The sequence below is a fragment of the Triturus cristatus genome, chromosome 7 (genome assembly GCF_964204655.1).
Source record: "Triturus cristatus chromosome 7, aTriCri1.1, whole genome shotgun sequence".
Classification (NCBI taxonomy): Eukaryota; Metazoa; Chordata; class Amphibia; order Caudata; family Salamandridae; genus Triturus; species Triturus cristatus.
This window is the reverse complement of record NC_140590.1, coordinates 1,425,221,836-1,425,239,650: the sequence shown is the minus strand read 5'-3', so window position 1 is coordinate 1,425,239,650 and position 17,815 is coordinate 1,425,221,836. Positions and strand designations below refer to the sequence as shown.

Genomic DNA, 17,815 nt, shown 5'->3' with positions numbered 1-17,815 from the left:
AGACTTTTCCAAGAAGTTCATTGTCCAGACAGATGCATCAGAACATGGCATTGGGGCAGTGTTATCGCAACTCAACGAAGAGGGTCTGGATCAGCCCGTGGTCTTCCTATCCAGGAGACTACTTCCCAGGGAACAGAAGTGGAGTGCAATAGAGCGTGAAGCCTTTGCAGTGGTATGGGCTCTGAAGAAGTTGCGGCCATACCTGTTTGGCTCGCACTTCCTTGTTCAGACCGACCACAGACCCCTTCGTTGGCTGATGCAAATGAAGGGGGAGAATCCCAAGTTGTTGAGGTGGTCTATTTCCCTACAGGGGATGGACTTTCAGGTGGAACATCGGCCTGGAGTGGACCACGCCAATGCAGACGGTCTCTCAAGGTATTTCCGCCTTAGTGATGAGAACTCCCAAGGGGTTGGGTAGCTCTCCCCACTTTCAGCTGGGGGGGACGCGTGTTAGACCTGTCAGCCCTTTGGGTGGTCCCTCCTCATCATTATTTATTTTGTCCCACTTTTGCCTCAAACCCTGTTTGAATTTTTCCTTTTTGGGAACCACCAGACTTTTTAGTGTTGCTACAGATTCAGGGAGCCATTTTAGCTACCCCTGAAACTTCTGTCTGAGGGCCTGAAGCACAAAATGGTGGCCTCCTGTGACATCACCAGCATCCACTGGAACCTACCAGCACCTTCCAGAACCTTCCAGGAGATTCCAGAACTGTGTGACAGTTGGAAACCGTTTAGAATGTTGGGAGGATAAGAGAGGCAGTTGGCAGTTGGAGCTGGCAGTTGGCACCTGACTGGTGAAGAGGGAGGAGCACAACAGTGAAGGAGGAAGGAGTGAAGCAGCAGGGGTGGAAACTTGTGCCTGGAGTGGGGTCCATAAACCCACCCTTGATACTTGTCCCTACTGATGGATCCCAGCCTATAGCCCTGTGTGGGAAGAAGACAGAAGAAAACCATCCTAAGGACCTGGACAGCAGGAACAGGCCTTAGAACCAAGAAAGCAGCAAGATTCTGACCTGAGAACTGGTTTCCCTGGAGTCTGACGTCGAGTAGCCGAAGACCTGGAGCCCGAGGTGGAGAAGCGGCGCTGACTGAGGTAGCAGACGTCGTACCCGGAGCCGCCTGAGGTCGTAAGAGGGCGCCGACGGAGGTCGAGAGGAATACCAAGGGTCGAGAAGGAAGTGAACCGAGGTCGAGTGAGCGGCGTCATCGGAAGGGTGAAGTCCGCCCTCCGGAGTCGTCGGAGACCGAGGTAGAGGAGCACCGGAGGTCGGGAGTGAGGATCGCACTCCGGAGTCGCCCGGAACCTGTGAGGAGGAACACCGGAGGTCGGGGGTGAGGATCGCACCCCGGAGTCGCCGGAAGTCGACAGTGAGGCCAGGCCGGCCGACGTCATCGGAGCCGAGAGCGCCATCGGACCGGAGCCGCCCGAAGTCGACTTCGTGAAGAGACTGCCCGACGCCGTCGAATCGGAGGTCGAGATCGAACCGAGGCCACCGACATCGGACCGGAACCGCCTGCCGGCGTCGTCAAAGAACTGACATTGTGCCGAGGCCGCCGAGACCGAACCGGAACCGCCTCACGGTGTCGACACGACTCCAGCGGCGTCGGAACATCAGAAAAGGGCAGTAAGTGGAGTAGAGGGCGCCTAAGGCCCTGTGGAGACCTGTGAGACTACTCTAAGGGGCTAGGGAGGTGCTGAAACCCACCTGACTGTGCCTGGGGTGAACTGGGACTAACCTAGAGAGGTTGTGTGGAGAAGGAAAGCCAGGGCATTGGTATTCCCCCCCTTTGATCTACCTCAGTTTAGGCCTCAGCCTTGCCTCAGCCAGGGAGTAGTACCCCTCAAGCCTACCACAACCCTACAAGCTGTGCCTGGGCCCAAATCAGCCCTTCAGAATTGAAGTGTCATCTGATTCATGAGTGTTGCTGTATACTTCTAATTATTTATTGGGGATACTGTATTTATTGAGTTTTTACCTATTTATTGCTGCACTATATTTATAGGTCCACAGGACTTGTTGGTGTACAGTATTTATTGGTACAGTATTTATTGGTACAGTATTTATTACCTCAAAGTATTTAGTTGTCTGTATATATTGCACTTGTATTTATGTCCTGTTATTTATGATCACCCCTATTTATTTCAGCAAACAGCAAATATTTATTTGACCTGCTCTATTTAAGAATTTGTATATTGTGATTGTTATTTATTTTTCCAATCAGCAACTAAGAGAAAAAGATAAAGAAAGTTATTTTCATAATTTTTACGGTGTAGAGTCGTTTTTGGAACGGATGCACGCATGGTTATTGTATGGGTATATTGTATGCTTAGCACTGCGCCTGTTTCCTGACCACTCGAGCCAAGCTACCACAGTGTGTTCGGGGAGTCCACCACCACCCTGCGGAGTGGGAGTGGGCGTTTCCAACACTTGTTTTAACTAAATTCTTTTATTAATTTTTTCTTCCAATATAACTTTTAAAGAAATTTTTAACTGACGCATTTGTAGCAATGGTTTTAATTAACTATGCTAATAAAAATGAACTGAAACACTACTTATCACTTTCTCTTGCCTCCAAAACAAACATGCTCCGCTGACAGCATTTTTTTTACACCTTGCACTAAGGTTTAATTTTTTATTATCAACGAGGAGAGCCAATGCCGAGACCCCACCCACACCCTGTTGCCAATGTGCATGAAGGAGGTGGAGGCAAGAGACTATCGCAACCACAAGGAGATGATGGACAGAGCGCTGAAACTTTTCAGACACTCACCCCCAGCCACAGATCTGGGTTGAATCCATCATCGTTCTTTAGTTCACTTCACCACCCCAGTTCAGGCCCAACCATATGCAAATCAGTCTTGACCCCGCCCTGTTCCTCATGGAAACATTCCAGCCCGAACTGCCAAGCCAGGTCTTCTCTGGACCGGAAACAAGCACCTTGGGGCCGGTTTCTGCAGCTCTCCACTCTCACTCGCTAGCATCAGCTTCTGCGCTCCTCCTCCTCCAGCTTATATGCTCCGGAGCAAAAACACTGACCAGGAAAGCGGACCAGCACTTCCCCACCCCTTACCTGGTGAAGCCCTGACTCCAGAGCATGAGTAAGAAGAGTCCCCTACAACCAGAAAGATTGCGATCTTCCTCATCCGGTACCCCTACAGCACCAGCCCAGGTAAGCATGCTATAGGCAGCTGCCTTAAAGTAACTACAATGTGCCCTGCAAGAATGGTGCACAAAGAGCCAGAGACCGCATTTCCTTCAGCCTTGCTGGAGGAGCCATGTTCCGCCGAATACAAACACAGTGCAGGGCGCCTCGCCGGCTGCTTAATAATCATTATCAGCAGGAGTGCAGCGAGTGGTTTGCAGACTACTTCTTGCACAATACGTCCAGTGCAGCATCTTACCCCATTACTCTTTCTCTGTGTTCTCCCAACAGCCTGTGTTCCTTCCCCCACCTGTGCCCCATATTGTTTCACCCACCCGCCCACTGTGAGTCCTCACAACCCCCACTTCCTGTAGCCCTCCCCTCCACTGCTGCTTTTTTCTATTCTTTTTGTGTACCAGCCCAACTCACACAGGCAAACAAAGTCTATTTTGAAACAAGCATTTGCAATGCAATAGGTCTAACATTTGCAAGAATTTTAGCCATTGGCATTGTAAATGACAATGGCTTTTATTTATATGTTGTTTTTAAAAAAAGAGAGAGAAATAAAAGGCATTGTCAATTGCTTAAACTCTCGCAAATGCATGTTTAGGTAAATCCTTCTAGACAGCACATGCACTGTTGATTGCAAGGCACATTGTGACTTATCAACAACATACCTGAGCATGAAGCCCGCCCATTGCCTACCCTTGGTTGGCTTTCCTTTCAAATCTCATTTGCCTGCTTTTTGTTTGTGTCCCAGCTTGACACTTTTGTGTGTCCCTGACATGGAGCATTTACTCATGCGTCTCTTTTGATTAGCTGCCTTTGTGACATCCACTGCGTGCTTTTCAAGAACTTCTTTTTTCATTTCGGTTAAGGATTCCATGAGAGTGTGTGTGTTTTGAGATGTCTCCTTTGTGTACTTCTCCACCCCTGCACGTGGTACTGCTCTGTCTCATATCTGATCCCCCTCTTCCAAGTTCTGCTCGCCCATGCGCTTTTCCCTATTGCTTCTCCCACTGTCCATGTTGCTCCTCCCACCCACACCATTCTCCTCGCTAACCTCTAGCTGTTTCCACCACCAGCAACCTCTGTGTTGCTCCCTTCAACCCCTGTGTGGCTTTTGCCCCCTCCTGCTCTCCCCATGTTGCTTCCATGCCCCCTTCCCCTGTGTTATTTCCACATGTCCCTTCGCCCTCCCCATGTTGCTTCCACTCCACCCTCCCGCTTTCAAAAACAAAAGTGTGAGTTGGATTTTCTTTTTGGGTACCAATCCAAATCGGATCAGTAACTAAAAATAAAATCAAAAGCACCTGCATGATTTTTTAAAAAAATCTTTAGCCGTGCTGTATAGCGTGCTTGCATGCAATTGGCAAAGCCATTTGGGCTTGAAGCGGGGACTATTAGCTTTGACAATGCTTACTCTTCTTTGCTTGTTGCTTGAATCTATTTGGGACCAGTTTCTTTTTTTCATATTGGAAGGGCCTGCTCGTGGAGGGACTAGGCAGTGCTTAATTTGAGCTTATGGTGGTGAGTGGGGCCAACGGGCACTCATTTGTAGGGGCTGTCACCTGTTCTTTCTCATCAGGATTTGTCCCAGATTAAGAGAGAATGAAAAAACTCAAAAGGGGGGAAGAAGGAGGAAGACAAAGAAAGAAAAACAGTGACAAAGAAAGGAAGATGGGGGGGGGGGGAGAACCTGAAGATTAAGATAAAGGGGCAAGATTGCGATTAGAGGCTGGAGGATGAACTAAGACTAATCCTCCCTGCCATTCAACACCCCTGACATTCGATAACGCTGACTGGGAGTTTTTGAGCAAAACTTTGGAACCCAGTATTTATTCTTTTACAAATTAGGCCTGGGGCTTAGCAGAGCTCCAGGCAGGAAAGTTGGTGGTTTGCATATCAAACAATTAGAGTTTTGAATTTAGCGTGCAGATCGGATATGGTTCTATTGCAATTAGGAGGAAGGTAACCAGAAAGCATTGATACAGAGGTGTTTTGCTAGTAGAGCTGCCACCTGCCCGTTTTTACTGGCATGAGCAGTATTTTAATGTCCAATCTGGGACAAAAATTAGGAAAATCACCTTAAGCTAGTTTTTTCCCCTTGTCAGAATATTCTTAAAACAGCAATTATAAGTAGAAGGCGCTTTAAAATGTGTTCTAGAGCTGCCTGAATTAATGATATCTGACTGATAATTAAAGTAAACAAAGACAGAAACTCCAAGTTATGAATGAATATGGGCGATTTTATGTAAGGTCCTATTTAAGTATCATGTCCAGGATTTTACAAAATCTTAAAACGTGAACACATTGCTCATATATTTCTCTGGGAAAAATGGCAATCCTATGCTCTTGGGGGAGCTGCTTAATGCAAAGAGGAGGAGAAGCAGGAAGAGTTAGTCACCCTGCTCCTGGGCGGCTGAAGTGGATGGGGGCAGTTTGCAGTTATTAAACTCTTCTAGTGTATCAAAATGGAAGATTACTTTGATGCCAGAAATTGTGTGGTGCATTCCAAAATGGTTAAATCAATGGAGGTCTGTGTGGTTTTGAAGATTCCTAAAACAGGGAAATATAGCCTTGGAATCAGTCTAAGGTAGGGTGAGTTGTTTAGGTTCAGCGGTCCAGGTGGTACCTTTGTATTATGCCTGGTTAGAATATTTGTGTCTGTAATGCAATATGGCTGAGGTTGTGGTATTTCTAAGCATGGTGCACTACTTCAAATAAAATGAACAGCCTCTACAAGGTGCTCACCTTCGTGCGGCAATCCACATCACGGCTACTGCCATTACTCTGTGAAGCATCACTCCTTATGGGGTTTGTCCCTGTTGCTTGGATATTAATGTGCCTAGAATCGCCACAATCCATTAGAAGTTTTGTAAGGTGCCACTAGTCTAACACATACTTACTACTGGTGAAAAGTCTAGACTTCATGCTTTTTCATATATTTAGGACATTTTGGGTAATTCTTCTCTGGAGATCATTGAGATTCTCCTTGGTGTTAGTATCCTCGGCACTCAACTGCAGAAAAAGAATTGCTGTTCCTTGCATCATATTCAGCTTTTTCCAGCAATTGAGCGAAGAAGTTCTTACCTGTAAAAGGGCTTTGCACACCTGAAGATGGATGGAGAGTAGAAGGTCTAAGTCTTCATTTCCTGTTGTCATTTCTCTTGCTGCTGTTTTGAGGCTGCTGCCGAGAGACTGCAGAGACTCTCCATGGGAAGTGCTGTTGCTAAATGCATAAGATGGAGCAACAAAAAGCTTTCAATCAGCAGGCAAACTCTGCTACATAGAAAGATACTTGGTTGCAGTTGTTGAAACAAATTGTTATGGAGCTCAAGGTAGTGAACAGGACTGGTGAAAGCCTTTATGGCACATCGGGCAAAGGGATATTTTGCCCCACCAACCCTCCCCACACAAAGTAGCCCCTCCACACACAGTAGCATTCAGAGATTCTGCAGATCACAAGGAAGATGCTATACATTCAGCCAGCTGGACCACCATAAAGGATGTCCCTCAACTTCAGTCAGCAACAGAGATCACCTTCTTCATAAAAATGGCAAAATCCCACAAATCCCCACGCCAAAGCTGCGTAGGTAGGCAGGCATTCATTATTTCACTGTAAAGTACACTTAGTATCTCAAAGAATTGCACAATAAACTTTAAACACAATACCTAAAAGAGATTTCCCAAAACTCTCATTCTTGATAAACATTGCTAATACAGAAAGGAGACCAAAAAACAGATCAACTGGGTTTCTCTTACAATGCTGAGGGTTGATTTTAAATATTAACTAATAAGCCAAGGGTTTCCAAAAACTAAAAATGTCTTACAGCCAGAAGATTCACATCATGCCTTCCTTCTCCTTCAATGGCACTGTCACCATTGCTATTTACAATAATGGGAAGACAATGATACAAGCTTCAAACCGTGCTCTTAAAGCAATTGTCTGTAACGATCAATGTACCACATAAGCCCCTCTACTAAACACAACGTGAGAAGAAAACTACATATTCAAACTGCAGATTTACACCCTGCCAATTGGTAAATAGACCCTAAGGAAACAATTGCTAGGTCGACAAGGAAGAGAACCCTATCGCAAGGAAGATACCTCCAAGATCAAGAGATTCCACATGGTGGACATTAATTCAGTGAAACTTTTTTTTTAATTTGCCTAATTTGCACCCCTCCAGCAGACAAGAATACGTTCGTCGAACAGCTCACTGAATTCATCATGAACACAATGACCTCCTCAAACTAGAACACATTCTTAGGTGCCTCTGTCGTACACTGGGGGACTGAAAAATACTGTGCTAACTCACTATAATCCTCCTTCCTAGTCAACAACAACCTCAATCAATTGTGCATAACTCCTAATCATAAACAGGGAGACAGCCTAAATCTCATTAGCGCTCCTGATTGCAGTATACTAGTTAGACTTCTACCTGGTCCCTGATCCAAACACATTTCCAGAGGTCAACCAAGAAGACCCAAACAATGGACTAGAGACCTCAAAAACATTAGTCTGAATAATCTAGAATACAGGGTTTCCTCCTCTCCTTACACTGTGCCACTGGACCAAGAAATTAGTGTTTTTTCAGACCAAATTACCAACACTGTCTAATGTCGTAGAAAATGTAGCACGTATAAAAGTTAAAAAAAAATCTGCTCAATAGTAATTGAAAGACTTAAAAGAAGAAAGAAAGGATCTGAGAAGTTTAGAATACGGTTGGCATCGACATTTGCAAAAAGAAAACCTAGTAACATGAGAAAGGAATGGAAAAATTGCAATTATCCTATCACTTAAGCCACACTAACCTTCAAAACTCTAAAACTTCTTTATTGGTAAAGTCGAGTCTCTCACAAAGCAATCCAAAGAGGCCTCTTATTATAAACATCCACAAAATCCTACTACAACCTAGTGGAACTTCAGGAAAGTCTCACATCACAATTTGAAATCCTTAAATCGAGAGCCAAAACCAGATTAACCTTGCCCGTCTTGGAGCCTCTGAACTTTCACCTTCAAAGACATGTATGTATCAAGCCCTTTATATGGAAGAGATAAAAATATGTTTTGGTAATAAATTGAGCTTTCTGTTTAGGTATATTGTAAAATTTTAAAAATGTATGCACGAGTAAACCAATTTTGATTTGCCAACATAGCATCTGCCCTTGAAATACAACTGAAAGAAGTCTGCAAAACCTTGAACCCACTACATCGGGTGAAAACAATCTGTTTCGACATTTCAGGCAGCTGACATTCGTGAGAGAAAGAAAGCAGATTGTGCTAACATTTGAGAAGCTGCGATGTGTTAATGGAATCTGTGTTACCTCTTGCTGCATGTCCTGACGCTGCCAAACAAGGACATCTCATCAGCACTGAAGTCGCTGTTTAGAAAGTCGAAGCTCTCCAGGACAGTCTCCACCATCAGGCTTTCCATGGATGAATGTTTCCGGCTAGAAGCTCTTGGCTGTTGAGGAGAAAAAAAGCATAAATCCGCCCATCCAGACATGAACCACACCTGTATGTAACGCACTGCAACCATCAGAAGATATTTTCAACGGTCCCAGTCAGTTCTGATCACAGCAACTCCCTATGCCTCAGATTTCGTCACTTTGAGGTATTCCTAGTTAAAACTGGCTCCCGATTGGGTGTTATTATTTAGGCTAGGGAATAGTGGTGTGTGGTAGTATTTCCCACCTTCATTTCCCTCCAGATGTTATACTTTCACTGATTCATTGAACAAGAGTACCTAATTCAGCACTGAAGACACAGTGACGTAGCTAGACCTTTTGCCGTCCATGGTGGTCCCTGTTTTTCCCACCCGGCGGCTGTGGGTAAGAGTGGGGGTGCTGGCGATTCCTGTATTTGCCGCCCCGTGACGGCCGCAGGTAAGAGCGGAGGGGTGGAGGCTGCCCTCCCCGCCCCTCCTTGTTATGCCACTGCACAGACAGAACTCATTTTAAAAGGCAATTCAGCTTGATCCACGAAAATTTGGCTCAACATTTGTGTTTTTTTTTTTAGAGAGCTTGGTATCTTTTGATCAGCAGATTGTGTCAATTTTCAGCTGCAGTTTGGTGGTGGCTAATTAGTGGTGGATTGCTGAAGCTTTGTGTCTGTCCCTCTGTGGGTGTATGCCCACTCTCACACAAAACCATCACTAGCCAGCATATGTTCATTCACCAACACCACAAAGTTATAGAATTTGGGAAAACAGAAATGAAACACCGAATGTAGTAAGAATGCCAAGTATTACTTGGAGCTATATGCATTTCAAGTTAATTGAGAAAAAATTAGCATAGGGTTGCATGTGAACATTGTCGGTAGTTGGCTGGCATGTGCTGTATTTGCCAAATGAAGAGACTATTAGAAACGGGCATGTATTACTGCTTGGTTAATACCTTAGCAACATTCCACAAGGTGACAGAGAACACCATTTTACCTACAGAGTGCACCAAGCTTTGACATCCTGTTGACATCACATCTCAGTAGTCTGCAGTGTCTGAGTGGTGGCTTCATGCACCATCCTGTTAGGGTGTCCAGTGGTGCCCTGCACTCTCTGGTGGTGAGTGCCCCACACCTACACACAATATTTGTCTCCTCAATGGGAGTTGCAAATGGTATAATTACTAATTTAAAAAAATATATATATATTAGCCTGTTTTCTGATTTGAATTTTGTGTGTATGTTCATTTTCAAATGTGAAATATTAAGAGTATCCTGAAGCAGGAACAAATATATTGTTTGATTAATTTTTATCTCATTTCCCTTGTGTTTCTGAATATCGTTAAGTTGCCCACCTATAAAAAATAAATCTAAGCTATAGCTGAAGTCAGGAGACGTAATATGATTTGTAATGGTACAAAAAAAGACAAGAGGATTGGTGCAAATTCTCCCTTCCAACGCGTTATCGAGGAACAACATTATTTTGCACTTAAAGTTGTATAACATGATCTGTGCTTGATAGATTTTATACTTTAAATGTAATATGTTGGATGATGTGTCAAGCAATTGTAGCTCCTAAAATGGGCTTTTAGATTATTGATATTGATGGACAGTTTAATGGATCAATTTTCAAGTTGACTTCACTTTATGTGTAACATAATTTTTAGGACCAAATCGATATAAAATTAAGAATGCATACCTTTAATATGTCCTTAAAACATAAGATGTGTTGTGACAGCTCCTGAAGATCTGCTTGACCTTCGCTCTTCAGCTTGAGCAAGTCTAAGACCTCCTCAAAAAGTCTCCCAATCACATGTTGGCATCTAGGCAAGTGCTGTGTATTCCCACCAAGGTCCATGATTTTGTGAAGACTGGGTGTTAGGTTTCCGTGTATAAAACTCATGTGATCCGAGTCACGACCCGCTGTCTCGCTGAAATCCAGTTTAGTCGGCTTAATCGCTTGGTGACCTCCATATTGGATGGGTGTCTCTCGTAGGATATCCAGTGTCTTATGGCTTGACGTTTGCAAGTAGTCCTCTGTGATGCGATTCGGCCTAGGAAGCTCCTGCAATGAGTCGTACTGCAGCGTTGCGTCATCGCCATCCCTGCCAATTGTTGCTATCACTTTTTCATTAGTACTCACACACTCACTCTGATCTGTGAACGACTCATCTTGACTTTTCCTCTTGAAACGGACATCAAAGTCACTATCTGCCAAGTAGCTCAGGATACAAGATGCTTGCTCTTCACTCCCAGTTGAAGATAACGTGTTCTCCAGATCATTCGGCTGCTGTAATAGAGACTGAAATCAAGCCAGAACAGTTGGTTAAAGGCAAGGTACCAAGAGCATACACAGATCTAACAGGGAATAGAGTTGAATTTGCATAGACCCTCTACTGATTGCTAGTGTTTTTTTTTAACTGAGAAACTGATCTTCCAGGGTCAAACTTGCTATGCTGTATTGTGCTATTTCGACAGCTTAGATTGCTCTCTTGGTTGTATGCCAACTGAAGAGGTATTTGTGCATCTTAGAGGCCAGAGGTTGGAATCACAGCAGTACGGATTCTGCTCCTCATCCTCACACAGTTCAAAATGTGAGTAGAGATGAGAAGCTGAATAATAACGCCTATTATTTTTCAGTAATATGTAGTTCCAAGATAGTGCGTTTTGATTACCATTGTTGTTTAATGCACTCACAGCCACAGAACCGCTTGGAAGCAGGACCTCCTGTTTCCGAGCTGCTCGTTGTTTTCCAAGTTGAGTGGTAATTGCTGTGAGTGAATTAAATACATCACCTTTTGTTAAATTCCGGCAGGTCAAACTTGCAAAATTTAATGGACTTAAACAACAAGGTGTTCACTGTAATATGCAGATTTTGGTGTGTAAAGCACCAACATCCACGTGTTATTCCCTCAAAACTCGGAAGTTGTGCTATTTACTGCACCTTCTAATTTCCAGACCCCATGATTTTGGGGGTTATCAGGTACAATAAATAGATCCTACACCTCCAACACATTCAGAGCCAACACCTGAATGTCTCTGTTTAATGTCTCTTCACAGGTATGCACAAATTCGTGCTATCTCGCCCTCAGCTGCAATGTGAGATTAATTCTGATGACAGACTGGGATAGATTGTGAACAGCAACTTCTCAGAATATGAGCTGCCACTTACAAAAACAAATGAAGGACTTGCTTTTTAGATCCCTTTATTATTAACTGTCTTTTCCTGAAAATACACAATCGTTTGCAGATACAGTGATGTTTAAGACAGTAGGGTCCTGATTCTGAGTTTGCCGGAATCCAGGTGCTTTTTTATCACACCCGACAAATAAGGCCAGGGTGGGGAGGGTAGTGGGCGCACAAGTGGGCTCCCAATGTAAATCAAAAAAAGCAACACTAATCACTGCCGGGCAAACATCGGTGTCAAAAGTGAGTTCGTTTTTGGCCAGAGGGGAAATGTCCGCAACTCATCCTAGGGTTTGTTATTTAGCAGGTGCGATAAATAGTCTCTAGTGTAAATTTCTGGAAAATCCCTTGTAGGTTTTGGTGCTTGGAGCACCGAAATTCGCTTGATATTGTAAATATCAGACACTTTTCTCCTGTTAAATTCTGACTGGTTTGACCAGTCGGTAACGGCCGATTTTCGGTAAATATACCGTTACCGACCGGTATTTAGGCTTTTGATATGTAGGGGGATCATTTCTGTATTCGGTAATTTACCGAATCGGTAAAATTACCGAATCGGTAATTTTACCGATTCGGTAAATACCGAATACAGAAATGAGATGTAGGGGGAGTGTGTGGTGGGTGTGGGGATTCGTTATTTACCACCAACTGAAAGTTGGTGGTAAATGACGAATGTCTCAGTTAAGGCATTATTTGGCCCTTAGATGTGTGCAATGTGGCAGACACACATGCCCTCAGGGCATGTATGTGTGCCACATGTGCACACATGCAGGAATCAGGGGTGCAACAGGGTGTCAATGTGACACCCTGCCACCCTTGATTGAGCTCCCCCCATTACCGATTCGGTATTTACCGATTCGGTAATGGTAACTGGCTTCCCATTGATTCCTATGGGCCTCCTGGCCCATAGGAATCAATGAGATACAGGTTACCATTACCGAATCGGTAAATACCGATTCTAAAATACCGACACTTACCGAATCGGTATTTTTTTACCTACATTACATTTACCGATTCATAAATACCGAATCGGTAAAATTCGGTATTTAAGAATCGGTAAATGTAATTTACCTACATATGGCCCCTGGTAATTACCAGATGCAGTAAATGCCACTCAACTCCTAATTCCAACCCCCTGTGTAAACAGAGGTTTATGCAGTGTCAGAAAACACCGACCCACTCGTAATGATGGCCTATGTGTATTTACCGCACTGATTGAGTTTGCCAAAATGCTGGCCGTAAAAGTGGCTCACGTTAAACAGCTTAAAATATTTGCTTGCACCAAGACTGCTTATCATTGATTTCCACAACTTGGTGTCCACTTATAATATTCAATCAGCAGCAGGAAGATCTTTTGCAATAGCAGTAAAATACACCTCACTACATATACTTTATACCCAACAGTAATCGTCGTTCAGCTACATATCCAACTACAATTTTGTTCTTTTCTCTTTTGATTGTTGTCTCTTTGTTGTCCGTGGGTAAATATATATAGAAGATCCTTTTATTAGGTCTCGCCTGAGCCAGCGCATGCGCTGCTCTGGCGAGACATTTAGTAAGCTGCTTTTGGAAGTGCTTCCAAAGCGGCCACCAGCTTGCGGTCACGCGCTCAAGCACGCGCACCACACTCCGCCTCTGCTGCGCGCGAATCCCCTATTTTCTTTCACTTTTGCGCAAAGCTAATCGCGGCACCGGCACTTTACTTTTAACATTAAAAGTAAAGCGCCGGTGAAATAGAAATAAACATCTATTTCTTGTCAGTCATCATTTTTCATTCAGTTTCCAATGCTATTTAAACACAGTATCTTACTAGTCACAGCACTTTGGTAACTGTTGTGGTTCTTGAAGACATGTCTTAAGTACTCCGCCTTCCCTTTTGCTACTACTATTTTGACTTGCCTCAACTGGTGACTTGCTAGTTTGAACTTAAAAACCTGCCTGTATTCCCTCATGGATCACCACCAGGGCACAAGTCCTAAAAGAAGAAGTGGGGGGACACTCCAAGTTAGGTGGTGTCACCGGAAGTGACGTCACTCAGCTCAGGAGGTCGAAGACGGACTCACCTTGGTGATGAATGGCTGGAGGAGAAAGAGGCGACGTTGCTTTGAGAGGTGAGAACGGTGCACCTCTCTGGGAATACGCTTCACATTTATACTCCGTGCAGGAGCTTTGCTCAGCATTAACTCCACAGCCACAACCCGAATGTACATTTTCCGCTGGTGAGATAGAGCGAGATCCCCAAATAGAGTCAATGGGTCTTGGGAAATGGAGGTTATGGGGCAAATGGACAGCAGGCAGCTTATTTCCATGTCATTTAACCACCAATCCGAAGAAGACCAAGCATGCTGCCTTTCACACAGGTACCTTTTAGCTTGAGATAATGCTCCTATTAGAGCGCCGACAACGCACTTCCCAGCTGGATGTCTCCAGAGTAGAGAGGGGTGAAGGCCAGCCCTGTACTTGGAAGATCGCAGGGGGGACGGCGTCCACCCGGTAAAAACCCGGTAAAATAAGTGGGGGGACGCCGTCCACCCCGCGTGGTACCCCGACTCGAGCCCTGATCACCACCTACCATTACAATCTTCCTGGCCTCTCAATGCTTAAGACTTTGCCTTCCATACATACCTACAAAGCCTACCTTTTACACAGAAAGCTAAGTCTTTGCCTACTTTTTCAAGAATGTGACTGCTCCCCAACACACAGACAACACATACAGACTCAAACAGAGGACACACAACAACAAATGCACTCTCCGGCAGGTGGGTGGTGTAACTGCAAAAGTGTGTGCATACATAGATGGATTGAAGGAACGAAAAGATATTGCAGTTTGGTAACTATAATATATTTGGTGTCGATAATTTGACATGTTTTCTTAGCTGCAATGGCATGCCTTCATTGACATTTTTCTACCATTTGCAAATGTGCATATCAAATAACGAACTTTCTGCTGTCTCCATGGCCTGATTTTTGTACAGATAGGCACACCTAAAAGCCATGCAGCTGGTTTCAAATCTGCTCTCTACTGTAGGTGCATCCAGCAGTTCAAACAAAAAAATCTAATGCTAGCTAGCCTGAGTACTTTGGAAAAGTAAATACATAGGCCGCTTTTCTTTAAGTTGAACAGCGCTGAATTACGCACAGGCAAGTGCAGGAAATGCCTACTTCCATTTTAGGATTCTGGGGACAGAATTAAGTTATCTGACTGCAATGATATGAGCAAATGAATCGTGCCAAATCCAATGCCAGATTTCTAAGATAGCTACATTTATGTAAGTGTGGATATGCTAAAAATCTGGCATGGATCCGGCCCTCCAGGACTGACTTTTGAGAACCCTGCTATATATGTATAGGCTTTGCTACCAGAATAGCTTTATCTCAGAGCCAACGACTTGGGGGCATATGTATCAACCGAATTTTTAATCGCAAACGCTGCGATTTGCAAAAAACAGCGTTTGCGATTAAAAATTCGCAAAACGGGATGTATGAGGCAAATTCTCATCGCAAATTTAAGGAATCGCTAATTTAGCGATATCTTAATTTTGCGTAAGCATTTAAGAAATCGCAAATTGCGATTTCTTAAATGATATGTAACACGCACCACAGCATTGCGAATTATCCTTAAGAAATCGCAAATTACCACCAACTTCTAGTTGGTGGTAATTTGCGATTTCTGTTAAAAATGCACTTTTTGGAATTTTACAAAGTGCCACGTGGCGCACATACATGCCCTTAGGGCATGTATTTGCGCCATATGCACACACATGCTCATTTCAGGGGTGCAGCAGGGTGTCATCATGACACCCTTGCACCTTTGAAATTATTCTCAAATTGTGATTAGCAAATTGCGATTCGCTATTTGAGAATTACTTCCCATTCATTCCTATGGTTCTCCTGGCCCATAGAAATGAATGGGCAGGTATTCCTTAATTGCGATTTCGCAATTTGCTAATCGCAATTAAGGAATTTTAAGAAATCGCAAAAAGTTTGCAATTTTTTAAATACATCCCGTTTTGCAATTCTCAAATAGCGATTCTTTAAAAATCGCTATTTGAGAATCGCAAATGGTGATGTTGATACATATGCCCCTTGGTCAGCCCAAGGTTTCATTTCTAATAGACTTCCTCTTTGAAACATGATGCAAAAGTTCCCCGTGAACGCCTGAGGCTTTTTTCGCTTTTGCTTTTAGAAGGGCAAACTTTGACTCCATGTTAACTTTCCACTCGTTCAAGTGTTCGGCTACACCACAGCACTGTGGGAAAGACTCTATAAAAAGCTACCGAAATGCAGTGTTAATGAAGCATCAGACTTGCAACCGGTGAATTTACAGCTGAGAAAGGAGGCGGGCACAGAAGGTGACAAACTTATGACTGCCAGCTAAAGACAAATGTTGCCTGAAACGCTACAACTATAAAATCTGCAGAGCTTGCAGATGTGAGGTGACTAATGTGAGAAGATGAAAATATATTCACATTTATAGGTGCTTTTGTGCGCATTGAAAGGCTCCGTGTCTCTATTCTAATTGTTTTTTTGGGGAATGTGCTTTACAGGGCGTCGGACAAGCAGCTTGTCTTTTCATCCTTATTTAAAATTTTCAATTGAAAACCTTACGTATGTAGGTATAATGTTTACAAAAATATGTTTAGTTACGTACACAAGGTTTGCAATTTAAAAATGTAAATAGGAACCGAAAAGTCACGCAGCTTTTCAGATGCCCCTAAAACACATTCCTAAAAAAACGATTAGAAGAGAGACACTCAACCTTTCAACTGGCACCATTCATTTAGCCATTGAGCAACCTGGTTGTCACTATAGAAACAAGCATTGGCATAGCCAATAGGTCTCGAGACGCCTTTGGGATCTTATAAGTGTTTAGCCATGCAACAGTTGGTGTTGTTGCACCAAGGATATTGTGCTGCATAACTAAATACTTCTAAGGTCCCAAAAGCGAGACCTATTGGCTATGCCAATGCTTGTTTAACTAAGTTTGCTGCACTTTATTTTTGCTACAGGTCTGGTTCTTACATATGACTTTTGTAGAGTGATCACTTTGGCATTTGATTGCTCATAGATGATGGACTACTTGACATGTTTATTGCACTTTAAGTCTGAGACTGGATCGGTTTGTATACAGGACTTATGTAGACTGTTCACCTCCGTGTCACAGTATATATACAGGATGTATTTCTAGACAAATGCACTTCAGTTCTGATACACGATTTGCTTTTTATCATGTCTACGGCACGATTGGCCTTTTACCGTTCTTTGTAGCATTTATACAAATCAATTTTTATATATTATGAGTATATAACATAGGACATGTCTTGTTTTAACATTTTATTTTACCAACTGTGAACTTATTTGTTATGATTTTAATTAATGAAAACAATATAATTATACTGATACTGAAACACCCCACTATAAGTCAGAAGGATAGTCCAAATCAGGTAAGAGTTCTGTGATTTTATAATGGAAATTGGCTTTCAGCTTTGTTCTCTTTTGCTTTATACCAAAAAATGTCTGGTGTATACAGACTCGCTTCCTAACACACACATATGCACGGATGTGGTTTATAGTTTGTAGGGCTCTATGTCAGTACGTTTACACAGTTTTGTGTCCAAAGAGAATGAACCCTACTAGAGACATCTGCGAATCACAACCTTGCTGCTTCCAAACGTTTTCTACAAGTAGTTCTCTCTTACTTGAGACCTAGTGACAAACTGATTCTAAATTTTCAGGAGTAAGACACACTTGTTTATGGAAAGAAACTTTGTGAACCAGGTTCATTGTCTTTGAATGCTTGCATCTATATCCTTGATCGAGGTCGGATTTTACTTCAGCGAATATAGGCAAATCTACATTCTGTGTCAGGACTGAAGTTGAGCACTATGCTCCTTTAAAGCTATCCTATCACCGATGCAGTCATAGGGACAGTAAGTTTTATGTGAAGCTTCTTTAACTTTGAGACTTCGACCAGTTAGAAGTCCTGATAGCATTGATATCTATCCCCAGATAAAGCCTTGTCAATCACAGCCCCCTCTG

The 17,815-nt window shown here is 43.4% G+C and overlaps 1 protein-coding gene across 3 annotated transcripts in view; it reads right to left on the bottom strand.

Annotated features, from left to right (window-relative positions):
• The window catches only part of RIPOR3 (RIPOR family member 3), a 456,892-nt gene that overhangs the window by 59,109 nt on the left and 379,968 nt on the right, over window positions 1-17,815 (bottom strand). For all 3 annotated transcript variants that reach the window (XM_085619148.1, XM_085619147.1, XM_085619149.1), the window contains 3 exons: window positions 10,290-10,892; window positions 8,476-8,615; window positions 6,238-6,376 (listed from right to left, as the gene is read on the bottom strand). In XM_085619148.1, the coding sequence (XP_085475274.1) occupies window positions 6,238-6,376; window positions 8,476-8,615; window positions 10,290-10,892 (882 nt within the window). The remainder of the gene's footprint in view (window positions 1-6,237; window positions 6,377-8,475; window positions 8,616-10,289; window positions 10,893-17,815) is intronic.